Here is a 13,661-nt window from a genome sequence, read left to right on the forward strand (position 1 = left end):
GATGGCTATAGACAGTGAAGATCAGGAGCTGTCTGTATCCTGCTGACAAGACACTTTAACACCTCGGAGAATCTATAGCCTCATAGGTGTTACATCTCGCACCTCCCTGCTTGCTGTTGGTTCAGATGTGTCAAAGCACACACGAAAAGTATGTTTTATTCGGGAGGTCTGCCTCGTTTTCATTCATACCCACTGGGCACACACTGGTTGAATCAACGCCGTTTCCACATCATTTCAATTCCATTTTTGAAAAGTATTTTTTTTAATTGAACCTTTATTTCACCAGGCAAGTCAGTTAAGAACAAAATCTTATTTATAATGACGGCCTACACCGGCCAAACCCGGAAGACGCTGGGCCAACGGTGGGGCAGTGGTGGTGTGGATTAGGAAACTCCTGCAGTGATGTTCATGGTGAATCCTGGCACAAGGCTCAAATCTGGCGAGGTATGGGAGGCGTCCAACATGGGAACAACTGCCAGGAGACAAACATTCCACAGCATGCCGGGGATTGCGGAGACGCTGGTGACTCGCACGCTGGCAACCGTGGCTTTCCCCTGCAGATCACCCACCCAGACAGTCTCCAATTAACAGCCCACAGTGTCTGTGGGATTAGGAGCGGCTGGAGTGGCAGGACAGTTCTGTATAGCCCCACTGGGAGGGAGCACTCACAGCAACTGGCTGCGGGCTTAATCCGCTTTCACAACATATACTCAAAAGCTGGGAAGGCTGTCTTTACCATAATCCAGGTGTCACATATCTCTAGAAGTGAAGGCTCGCTTGAACTTCAGAGTGGCTATTACTTGTGAAGACGGTGTCCTTGAACAGGCTATAGTGAAGATCCAGCCTCAGAGGAGTGCTGCAGGCTCCTTCCAGACCGATCCATCCATATACCATAGCCTCTTGAAAGGTCCATACACAAGGAACCTTCTACAGTGTCCCACAGCAGGCAAAAACAGTTTGTGTGTGTTCAGCCAATAGCTTGATCTCACCCATCCATCCCACATTGACTCGGAAAGGCTGTGCCTGTAACTCGTGATTATAGAATTATTTGATCTGAGTGCTGGGCAATTCATTCCTGTTGGCACAAGCTGTAATTGAATTATCCACCAACAGTCTTAAGAGAGTGACAATGATAATGTACTCAAACACTTTCCATGACATTGTCCTAATTGAATCATTTGAATGATCTGAAAACATCCACTTATTTCATCAAAGACATGAAAGGCTGCCCCGCCCATTCCTCACTCATATACCATCACTGCCCAAGGCCCAAAGTACTTTCCTACACTCAAAGAAACATACACAGAGTAAACAAAACATGAGGAACATCTGGTCTTTCCATGACATAGACTGACCAGGTGAATCCAGGTGAAAGCTACGATCCCTTATTAATGTCACTTGTTAAATCCACTTCAATCACTGTAGAGGAATGGGAGGATGTACTAAATGAATCACTAGTCACTTTAAACAATGCCACTTTATATAATATTTACATACCCTACATTAATCATCTCCTACGTATATACTGTACTCTATACCATCTACTGCATGTTGCCTATGCCGTTCGGCCATCGCTCATCCATATATTTATATGTACACATTCTTATTCATTCCTTTACACCTGTGTGTATAAGGTAGTTGTTGTGAAATTGTTAGGTTAGATTACTTGTTAGATATTACGGCATGGTGGGCGCTAGAAGCACAAGCATTTCGCTACACTCGCATTAACATCTGCTAACAATGTGTATGTGACCAATACATTTTGATTTGATAGGTTAAAGAAGGATTGCGTCATTCAGAGGGTGAATGGGCAAGACAAAGGATTTAAGTGCCTTAGAACGGGGTATGGCTGTAGGTGCCAGGCGCATCAGTTTGTGTCAAGAACTGCAACGCTACTGTGTTTTTACCACGCTCAACAGTTTCTCATGTGTATCATGAATGTTCCACCACCCCAAAGGACATCCAGCAAACTTGGCACAACTGTGGGAAGCACAGCATCTTGAGATGGCATAGCAGTTCAGACGTCTTTTGTCCTCGTCTTGTCCCTGTATATATATATATTTACAACTTTTTTTCACATACATTTTTTTTATTTTCCATCAACTCATCTTCAAAACACTCTCCTGCAACCCACCTCACCAATTTATATTTATAAATAAGTATTATTTACCTCAAATCTGCAATCCTCCAAGAAGCTAGCCAGAAGCTAGCCAGAAACTCCAAGAAGCTAGCCAGAAACTAACCAGAAGCTAGCCAGGAGCTAGCCAGAAGCTAGTTCAGAAGCTAGTTCAGAAGCTAGTTAGCTTCTTTACTGGCAAATCGTTAGTATTCAGCTAACCACGGTTTGTGGTTAGCTCGAAAATCTATCGGCAGTTTTGTACGGCGCAGCGCGGCTCGGAACGGAACATACCGGACCAATTTTTCTCTCCATGTCCTTGGATTTCAACTGCTCTCTGGACATTCATTCCCGGATCTCACAGCTAGCTGCTATCCGTGTGTCTATCTGCTCTCGTCGATTCTGGAGCAAACATCAATTACTCCGGAGTTAGCCAGCTCCGTCAATCACTCCTGAGCTCCGTCAATCACTCCTGGGCTGCAGTCACCTATCCGGACCCGTTTTACTGCCTACGCGGAGCCCCACCGGGCCTTCACAACTGGACTGCCGACGTTGTCTACCCGAAGGAGATCCGGCTGGCTCCTCCGTCTCGACGTTACCTGAACGCCCATCTGCGGCCTGCTAACCGTTAGCTGTCTTACCGGCTGCTCTCAGAATAGACAATCGGACAATTGATTTATTTTTATTATTATTATTATTATGTTTATTCTTGGGCCTCTATAACTATATCTATTGTTTTTATTTTATTTTTGTTGTTGTGTGATTTGGACTAATCCCCTCTACCACACGGAACCCCACTAATCTACTGACGGAACGCAAGAGGTGGCTAACAACAGACCCCCTTCCTATGCTAGCTTGCTACCGATGTCCTGGCTAGCTGTCTAAATCGCCTTGACCCCGAAACCAACCACTCCACTCTCTGGACTCTTTTGATCACTCGACTAAGGATGCCTCTCCTTAATGTCAATATGTCTTGTCCATTGCTGTTCTGGTTAGTGTTTATTGGCTTATTTCACTGTAGAGCCTCTAGTCCTGCTCACTATACATTATCCAATTTATTAGTTCCACCACCCACACATGCAATGACATCTCCTGGTTTCAATGATGTTTCTAGAGACAATATCTCTCTCTTCATCACTCAATACCCAGGTTTACCTCCACTGTATTCACATCCTACTATACCTTTGTCTGTACATTATACCTTGATGCTATTTTATCGCCTCCAGAAACCTCCTTTACTCTCTGTTCCAGACGTTATAGACGACCAATTCTTATTGCTTTTAGCCGTACCCTTATTCTTCTCCTCCTATGTTCCTCTGGCGATGTAGAGGTGAATCCAGGCCCTGCAATGCCTAGCTCCACTCCTATTCCCCAGGCGGTCTCTTTTGATGACTTCTGTAACCGTAATAGCCTTGGTTTCATGCATGTTAACATTAGAAGCCTCCTCCCTAAGTTTGTTCTATTCACTGCTTTAGCACACTCTGCCAACCCGGATGTTCTAGCTGTGTCTGAATCCTGGCTTAGGAAGACCACCAAAAATTCTGAAATTTTAATTCCAAATTACAACATTTTCAGACAAGATAGAACTGCCAAAGGAGGCGGTGTTGCAATCTACTGCAAAGATAGCCTGCAGAGTTCTGTCCTACTATCCAGGTCTGTACCCAAACAATTTGAACTTCTACTTCTAAAAATCCACCTCTCTAAAAACAAGTCTCTCACCGTTGCCGCATGCTATAGACCACCCTCTGCCCCCAGCTGTGCTCTGGACACCATATGTGAACTGATTGCCCCCCATCTATCTTCAGAGCTCGTGCTGCTAGGCGACCTAAACTGGAACATGCTTAACACCCCAGCCATCCTACAATCTAAACTTGATGCCCTCAAATCAGCCGGGCTAGACCTCTCTTTCGTGTCGTCTGAGATTCCCAAAGATTGGAAAGCAGCTGCGGTCATCCCCCTCTTCAAAGGGGGGGGACAATCTTGACCCAAACTGCTACAGACCTATATCTATCCTACCATGCCTTTCTAAGGTCTTCGAAAGCCAAGTCAACAAACAGATTACCGACCATTTCGAATCTCACCATACCTTCTCTGCTATGCAATCTGGTTTCAGAGCTGGTCATGGGTGCATCTCAGCCACGCTCAAGGTCCTAAAAGATATCTTAACCGCCATCGATAAGAAACATTACTGTGCAGCCGTATTCATTGATCTGGCCAAGGCTTTCGATTCTGTCAACCACCACATCCTCATCGGCAGACTCGACAGCCTTGGTTTCTCAAATGATTGCCTCGCCTGGTTCACCAACTACTTCTCTGATAGAGTTCAGTGTGTCAAATCGGAAGGTCTGCTGTCCGGACCTCTGGCAGTCTCTATGGGGGTGCCACAGGGTTCAATTCTTGGACCGACTCTCTTCTCTGTATACATCAATGAGGTCGCTCTTGCTGCTGGTGACTCCCTGATCCACCTCTACGCAGACGACACCATTCTGTATACTTCCGGCCCTTCTTTGGACACTGTGTTAACAACCCTCCAGGCAAGCTTCAATGCCATACAACTCTCCTTCTGTGGCCTCCAATTGCTCTTAAATACAAGTAAAACTAAATCCATGCTCTTCAACCGATCGCTACCTGCACCTACCCGCCTGTCCAACATCACTACTCTGGACGGCTCTGACTTAGAATACGTGGACAACTACAAATACCTAGGTGTCTGGTTAGACTGTAAACTCTCCTTCCAGACCCATATCAAACATCTCCAATCCAAAGTTAAATCTAGAATCAGCTTCCTATTTCGCAACAAAGCATCCTTCACTCATGCTGCCAAACATACCCTTGTTAAACTGACCATCCTACCAATCCTCGACTTTGGCGATGTCATTTACAAAATAACCTCCAATACCCTACTCAACAAATTGGATGCAGTCTATCACAGTGCAATCCGTTTTGTCACCAAAGCCCCATATACTACCCACCATTGCGACCTGTACGCTCTCGTTGGCTGGCCCTCGCTTCATACTCGTCGCCAAACCCACTGGCTCCATGTCATCTACAAGACCCTGCTAGGTAAAGTCCCCCCTTATCTCAGCTCGCTGGTCACCATAGCATCTCCCACCTGTAGCACACGCTCCAGCAGGTATATCTCTCTGGTCACCCCCAAAACCAATTCTTTCTTTGGCCGCCTCTCCTTCCAGTTCTCTGCTGCCAGTGACTGGAACGAACTGCAAAAATCTCTGAAACTGGAAACACTTATCTCCCTCACTAGCTTTAAGCACCAACTGTCAGAGCATCTTACAGATTACTGCACCTGTACATAGCCCACCTATAATTTAGCCCAAACAACTACCTCTTTCCCAACTGTATTTAATTTATTTATTTATTTTGCTCCTTTGCACCCCATTATTTTTATTTCTACTTTGCACATTCTTCCATTGCAAAACTACCATTCCAGTGTTTTACTTGCTATATTGTATTTACTTTGCCACCATGGCCTTTTTTGCCTTTACCTCCCTTCTCACCTCATTTGCTCACATTGTATATAGACTTGTTTATACTGTATTATTGACTGTATGTTTGTTTTACTCCATGTGTAACTCTGTGTCGTTGTATCTGTCGAACTGCTTTGCTTTATCTTGGCCAGGTCGCAATTGTAAATGAGAACTTCTCATTTTGCCTACCTGGTTAAATAAAGGTGAAATAAATAAAATAAAAAAAAAAAAAAAAATTGGAGTCAACATGGGCCAGCATCCACTTTGGAACGCTTGACACCTTGTAGAGTCCATTCACCGACGAAATTGAGGCTGTTCTGAGGGCAAAGGGGGAGGGGGTACAACTCAAGGTGTTCCTAATGTCTGGTATACTCCGTGTACAAGGGAGCTCCACTGCGAGGCAGGAACACAAACTCCATTTTACTTGGGGAACAAGGATCATCTTGTACTGTATGCCCTGGGGTCTAATACTCTTCCCAGTCCAGTGATCTACAGTGACAACATTGGCACCTGCAGGGCTGTTGAGTGACACGTGGGCCCACACCCTCAGCGTTAACATCATAACAGTAGCACCAGAGGAGATCAGTATTTCAATATCGATGCTACTCTCAGATATGCAAATATCACCGTCAGCTCTTACACCCCAGGTTGTGTCGCGTAAGACATGCTGGATGTTGGAGAGATGAAGAGGTTGACACGCCTAAAGTCATTTGACCCCCATTACAACACATTCTGAAAATGTACACAAGGAAGAAGGCCTGTTCTTACTGTGGAACACCAAAGAGATCTTCAGCAGAGATATGCAGGAAAGGTTCATTTGATAGTGGATGCAACAAAATATAACATTTCCTGAAAACATTTAGGGAAAAAACAGCCCTAACTTAGGGACTCAAGCACATATCGAACTGAAGAAATCGTTTTTTTTCTTGTGTAAGTGTCTCAGGGGTGTGCGAGACACCAAGCTTTTGCATGGAATGCAAATCAGGAGGCAAATTAACTCTCCGGATAGACAGGACCTTCTCCAGGCCTCTGCCCCGGCAGACACTCGAGAGATATGACTCCAAGCTACGAGTGTTGACTGAAGCTTGATTACTGCCATGTATGCCTCATAGCCACCTGTCCGGAGATTTTCAGTTAAATACAGTATATTACAGCTATTGCATAATGCTGTTTATTCATAACCTACTGTATACCAAATCCAACTAATGAATCTGTGATCTAGGATTACTGTTATGGGTGTGCCCACACTTCAAATGGGGCTCAGTTCAATCATTCCATTGCAGTATTAGGCCTAAGAGCCAACCAGCAACCAACCAGCAACCAACCAGCAACCAACCAGCAACCAACCAGTAACAAGACAATCGTCATCACAGAGGAAGACCAGTTCTTTGTAGCGATATACAAGTCACTCTGCCTTCTAACACAATAGCTCATTCTGTAAATGCCATTTCCAGCCATTGTTGCTTCTACAGGAGGAATGTGGCCACATTCACGGCAAGTGTGGCAAACTAATGTGAAAATGTACCTTGTTAAACCTGTTAAACTGGAGGTGGTGGAAAAACATTGGTTCAAGACAGTAGTTTTGCCCAGGAGGCAAGACTCTCCTCAAAGCCTAGGAACGAAGAGGGATACGGTTTAGATCAATGTAAAAATTAGGACAGTGAGAGGGAGGAGGAGATTTGCTTGAGAAGATAACTACCCTGCACCAATACCAATGCTTGCTTTTCAAGATGACTGGCTTTGAGCACAGCATTGGAATAAAAGGTTAGGGAGGGGGCAACAGGGTAGCTCTAGCGATCCCTCATTCCCCCTCCTGGTGTGTGGGGGATGTGTGTAAAAGAGAGGCTGGGATGTGAGTAACACAGACACCCCCCCCAGGATACAGCTGCCTCTCTCTTTTGAGTCCAGCCACAAAGGAGGGACAAGCAACAGACCCCATCTCCTTGACTCCCAGGCCCTCCCATGACTCCAACTACAATGTGCCTGGTAGGACGTCCCTCCAGTCAGATGCCTGGGACCTGCATTCACTGCTCTCTGCCTGGCTCAGTCCCCCAGGACGCTACTGTACATTTTGTTTAAAAAAAGAGTGAATCAGAATACAGAGATATCCTCTAGAATTAGACCTTTCTAATTCAAGCTAAAATGGATGAAAATTTGGAGAGGCATCTACACTAACAGGCTTCTTCTGTCGGGTCTGTCATGCAGCTGCTCTGAGTCCTAGAGAGATAGCTGGGGTTAGAATCCTCCAGAGGACAGAGAGCTGTGCTAGTGTAGGAGCATCTGGCTGCGCGCCCAGGTCTGACTCAGGAAGTATCTGCTGGGGGTCAGAGGGCCCTGGCACCATCTCGCCCAGCTCCGCCATTCAGCCCTCCACCTCAATGCATTAGCAATGCATTCCTCCAATTCAACAATGGGGAGTAATTCAATTTCCTCAAGAGTAAGACTGTGTGAAATTTCATTAGCGCGCTCCTTCTCGCTGAATACATTTCCGGTGCATTTGCGAAAAACTTGGCTGCCTCTTTTCGGGAGAAACAAGATTATTTAAACACCGTTCTGCTTTGTTTCTTTACTTCTCCGTCAAACTGAAACGTTTGAGAAGCAGGGAAGGAAAGGGGGTAGATGTGATTGCTACATATTCAGACAAGAATTAGAAAAAGTAATTTTAAAATATTATCGAATATCGTAAGCATCATTAACCATTTACATGTAAGACCAAAATAAGATAATCTGATATGCATTGTTGTCTCCATGCATACTTAACGTATACCCTAAAGAGTTACCAAAGTTCACATCTGGTGCGAGATACTAAATGGACCTTCCAAACTGATGACAGTGCAGTGAGTGGCCAGAAGGAATGGACAGCTGCTGAGTTCATCTACTTCTCCAGCTGTTCACTTATCATCATCCTACAATCCAGGAAGAAGTGTTGACCAGTTTTCTTTGTTCATACTATGTTGGAAGAACACGTGACAAAACCGATTTGATTTAAAAGGATTTGTTGGACATTTCTGTCATGTTTGTTAAATTCATGTATCGTAAAGGCTGAGTCCCTAACGTCACATTTGTAGTAAAATGGTATGAACAAAATACTAGGATTAAAGTACTTAGGCTCATGATCATTCAGGATTGAGGGACCATTCACTCATCCATCCCCGTTCCCATCCCTCCAACCCCCCTTAGACGAGACAGGACACCAGTCTTGGAGACAGCAGCTGCCTGACGTTCTGCCCTACAGGAAGAAGACAATGCTGGACGCCTGTCCTGTTTGTGACACTGGCCTCTCGCCTGCCGTCGGCCCAGTGAGGTTACACAGACAACACAGCCTTTCTCCTCCAGTCAACAGGACATCCAGGCCTATAGCCTTTCAATCTGCACACTACAGAGAACAATAGCACAGCCCAGAAATACATTTCAGCTATATTACTGCCTGTAACAAAGCCTGCTGTGTTGAATATCAAAATACAACCATCACCTCAGAGTACTATAGCGCAGATATATTTACTGAGACACTGTGCAGTTCTGCTGCTGCCTAGTGCTACTAGTCACAATGTCAGCCAAGTGGAGCAAGAAATCTTATCTTTGTTCACCATTAGTAGCTGCCCATAGGCTACATTATTTTACAGTGGAAGCCTGAGTTAAAATCAAACTCTCATATAAATCATGCATTTCTGTCCATTTGAAAACAGTTATGATCAACATGGTCTATTGTTCACTACATGTAAAGACAAGTCAGGGTTCAACAGTTAAGGTTGGTTTAATTTCAAAACACTGAGTTCAAGTTCAATAAAACCACAGGTTTAACATGTACAATATTTTAGTAATTGCTTTAAAATAATATGAAAACAAATGAGTAAATCAACAGGGAAATATTATCAAAACAAAGCAATGAAAGAGAAACTATATCGTATTCCCATTAAAAGCAACAAAAATGTTCTGCTTGCTACACATTGTAATATATGCAATGAACACTAAAAATAATCAATGGTAAATTACTTTTTTTTTTAATGAAGCAAAAAAGATTTCATCACAACGACAAAGGAAATGTCAACTTCACCAGCTCATTTAGCAAACATATTTTAAAGGGATACTACAGCATTTTTGTAATCAATCCCTTTATCTACTGCCCCATAGTCCGATGCACTGGTATATTCATTTTTTTGTCTCTGCGTGCAGTTTGAAGGATTAGTGCATTTGCTAGTAGATACCATACACTTCCACTCATTCAGCTATCGCTAGTTAGCATTGGCTCGCAGATCTACCTCCAACTCATACTGGATGCAGAGACGGTGGTCTATTAGTTCATCTGACTCTGGGGAAGTAGATAAAGGGCTTAATAGCCAAAATCCCGAAGTATCCCTTTAAAGTCTGTACATTGGTCTAGCATTACAACATTAACAAAGAGAATATGACTACTCTAAAAACAGTAAAAATGCATCGTTACTATAATAAATGGTCTTTCACACAGAGAATAAAAGAACAAATAATTTTCAGTTCAAAATGTAGGGCTCATTCTCCTCGTTTGGTTGCTCAGGCAACCGCAGTGCTGTGAACTGTACAAACAGGCCTACGTGAGACATTTCAAAAGATCCTAGTAAAGGTAAGGTGTTGTGTTTGGTTATTGGCACAGACTGAAGAAAGGACCACACCTCTCATATTGATTACAACGCAGAAGGAAGGGGCGCCAAGAGAAGCGTCGGTAGCAACAGCGTACAACAATATTTCACTCTACGTTTGAAGGGGCACCATGCTTTAAGAGTCCACAGGAAAGTAGGATGTTCTTGCTGAAAAGGTAAATGGTACAAGGGAACCCGTGTCACCACAGCATTCCTTCAATTCACCCATTGTGAAACAACGACCGCAGTTGTACTTTTTCTCTCTCGCCAAAATCATTCTTTATGCTAAAACACATCTTTGTGACCATGAAATGCTGGTGCATTAGGACGTCCATTTTGCAGTTGTCTTGGCTGTTGGAACATGCATAACCGTATACTAGAACACATGAATTCTACACCTCTTTAGAAGAAATACATACTAATACATGTACACAGCCTCCGGACACTGGATGTAAGGTGATGTTACAGTCTGTGACTATATTCATAGGGTTCAGCAGAGGAGAACTGTGCGAGGCGGTCAGAGATCTGTTGGGAGGACAGGAGACTGGCAAGCAAACACACCGACCACTGTACGCAGACGAACACCAACACCAGCACAAGATACCTGGCTAATAGAAGAGCACTGCAAATGATCTATTAAATGAGTCTTATAATGGTGGAGGAAAACTCCTCTTTTGTTTGGTCTCTCAGCAACCTGGAACCAGTCCTCATATCTGTGTGTTGAACAAAAAAAAAGCTTGTGCTTCTGTTAGTTTCAAAATGTTTCCTTTCCTGGTCTGAAGTCTCCCGGTTTGAGAACAAAACCTTCCCATAAAAGTGTGAACCTTTTATTAAGCATATCCTCAATTGACCAAACTCTTGGATGTAATGAGAATTACAGTTCTGATAACAGCGGTCTGTGGTATTGATGAGAGGACAGCGGGTCCCACCGTTCACAGCTCCTCGTCTTCAGTGAGCTTCATCTGTCTTTTCAGTTCACATCATCCAAGAGCAGACGCTGGAATCGAAAATAAACTCGTTTTTTTCCACAGCAAAACTCTCCAGTTCAAAATCCATATAGCTTCAGTCATTTTTCAGCTTACTGTATCACTCCCCCTAGGGGAGGGGGACAGGGACGGGGACGGGACAACAGCCACAAACATGCAGGTCAGGACTAATGTAAGAGTTAAGAAAGCCCAGTCTTTTCCAGTCATAGACCTACTACTATAAGACATTATGAAACGAGATAACTGGTCCCACTCACAGTCTGAGACAAATGCAATAACAAGCTGATGCCTACGTGGATAAGAAATCAGCAGTCTCAGCTGGTTAGACAGTAGTAATGATATATCAGTGTGATCTCGTCAGACACATGGATTGAGGAACGGATAATACCACTGATGTTAATGCCCTTTCCTCGATCCGGCGTTCTACTGGTCGTGTTGCCAGTCCTCCAGATAACAGGATTACATGAGGAACTGAGATGTTTCACTATGATGAAGAACACTCACACGGAATGCTTGAGAAACACTGGTCTTTGTCTTTCAGACATACCATTGCCATAGTATTGTTGAGGTACATCCGGCCGTTGAGGAACCGTGCCTGGATCTCAACTTGCTATGACAGAGGCCTAGTTCTGTAAAAGGGTGTGAGAGAACAGTAGTTTCTAGGCCTTTCCACAGCTCTCTGTGTAAGGCATTGCTCAACATCTCCTACAGCAATGAGAGAGAGAGAGAGAGAGGGAGAACAGTACGTAGCAACACATTGAACAAAATCACTATCAATAGTAATCAGTGCTAGATATTCCCATAACTATCTCAGTCCTCACCAAAGCAATGGCAGTTTAGTTTCATTATCTCGTCAGGTGTTCTCTCCTTCACAGCACCATAACCAGTGGTTTTTGCAGTGGTTAACATGGAGACCATTTGATGGTGGATGTCTCCTTCATACAATATCAAATACAGGAAGACCCCACAAGTGGCAGACAAATAAAACCAAAAGATGTTGTATATCCTCACGTAAGACAATATCACTCCGTTCAAGATGATATTTGGTGGACTGAGCAGGACAGAGGAGGAGGAAAAGGAGCAGAGATCGTTCACGAAGAGCTGGAGGCCAGTTGCCTCATTAGTCTGTATTGTCCCTGGGCCCCGAGGGTGGCCCAGCACTGAGGCGAGGCGGTGGCAAGGGAACAAGGGCCACCACTCAGTCAGTCCACTAGCAGCCCATGAAGAAGATGACAGAGATCACACAATGCTGGAAATAACCTCCCATTGGCCCTCACCCTGCACTGGCTAGCTGCTCCAGACTGGCCATCTGGAAACATCATGAAAGGGCCTACGGAAAACATTGTAATGACGACAGAACTATTTACACGATGCGTCTGCCTTGCGCGTTCCTTTCTTTGCTCTGCCATCAAGCACACTTCAAATGACATATTTGGCTCAGATGTTTGAAGTTGTTGCTGGGGGAGAGGGCTAGTAAGAGCGAAGAGGAAAGGAGATGGGGACTGTAGCCTGGATGAGGATGGCGATGACGTCACAGAGATGTTGAGGGGCATTGGAGAAGAGTTTCCAGAGGCTAGGTGGTTCCACACTGGCGTGTCTGTTGGTGGGTCACGCCCCCAGGGTGTTGTCTAGAGCTGCGCCGCTGGGTGATGTGGTGGGCGGTGTGGAGTGTGCTGTCGTGAATGGTGTGCCGATTCGTGTTCTTGGTGCTGTGATGGGTGCTGTGGCGGTACGGGGGTGGAGGTAATGGGACCCGGTCCGCTGTTGGCCAGGTACTTGGCCCTCATGCTGGAGGTGTACTGTTGAGAGAAAGAGACATGCAGGCGTAACAAAACAGCATGTGATGACCCGTGTATTCACAGATAAAACATTTTCATTCAATAGAGAACTACACAAAAATTGAAAAGTCATGAAAGGGCCTCTGGAAAACATTGTAATGAAGACAGAAGTCTTTACATGCTGCCTCTGCCTCAGGGGTGTATATTTGATATGTTCTATGTTTGAAAGTGCACGTCTTTTCCCTGACATCAAAAAAGCATGACTAATGTAACAAGCTGAGAACAACAGGTCACCTTAACAAATCAATAGAGAGTGTTTGGCTGTGAGGGCTGGAGAATGAACAAGCTCCACACATCACAACACCAACAGAGAAAACATTCAGTGTCCATTAATTCACTTTAAATTGAGTCACTGAGCAGAGTCCATTCGCGATACAGCACCGGGGCTTTGCATTGTGGGAATGTCACACTGGGAGTCATTTGGACAGCCTATTGTGGACACCTAGGATCAGCAATATGTTCAGAATATCTCAGATTCCCCTACCCTCACATTTGGCTCTGAACAGTCTGTGTGTGAGATCAGAAATCTACCTACAGTATCTACCTATATACTATAGGTAGAAACTATAGGTAGATACTAGTGGTAGATACTGTAGGTAGATACTAGTGGTAAATACTGTAGG

At 44.5% G+C, this 13,661-nt stretch overlaps 1 protein-coding gene across 2 annotated transcripts in view; it reads right to left on the reverse strand.

Annotated features, from left to right (window-relative positions):
• Nucleotides 1-11,291: 11,291 nt before the first annotated feature.
• Nucleotides 11,292-13,661, reverse strand: part of ttyh3a (tweety family member 3a) — a 63,886-nt gene continuing 61,516 nt past the window's right edge. Inside the window, exon 14 of one of the 2 annotated variants that reach the window (XM_046330855.1) lies at nt 11,292-12,999. In XM_046330855.1, the coding sequence (XP_046186811.1) occupies nt 12,829-12,999 (171 nt within the window). In that variant the 3' untranslated portion in view covers nt 11,292-12,828. The remainder of the gene's footprint in view (nt 13,000-13,661) is intronic. The other variant, XM_046330857.1, reaches the window with a different exon arrangement.

Source organism: Oncorhynchus gorbuscha, linkage group LG26 (assembly GCF_021184085.1).
Source record: "Oncorhynchus gorbuscha isolate QuinsamMale2020 ecotype Even-year linkage group LG26, OgorEven_v1.0, whole genome shotgun sequence".
In the NCBI taxonomy this organism is placed as follows: domain Eukaryota; kingdom Metazoa; phylum Chordata; class Actinopteri; order Salmoniformes; family Salmonidae; genus Oncorhynchus; species Oncorhynchus gorbuscha.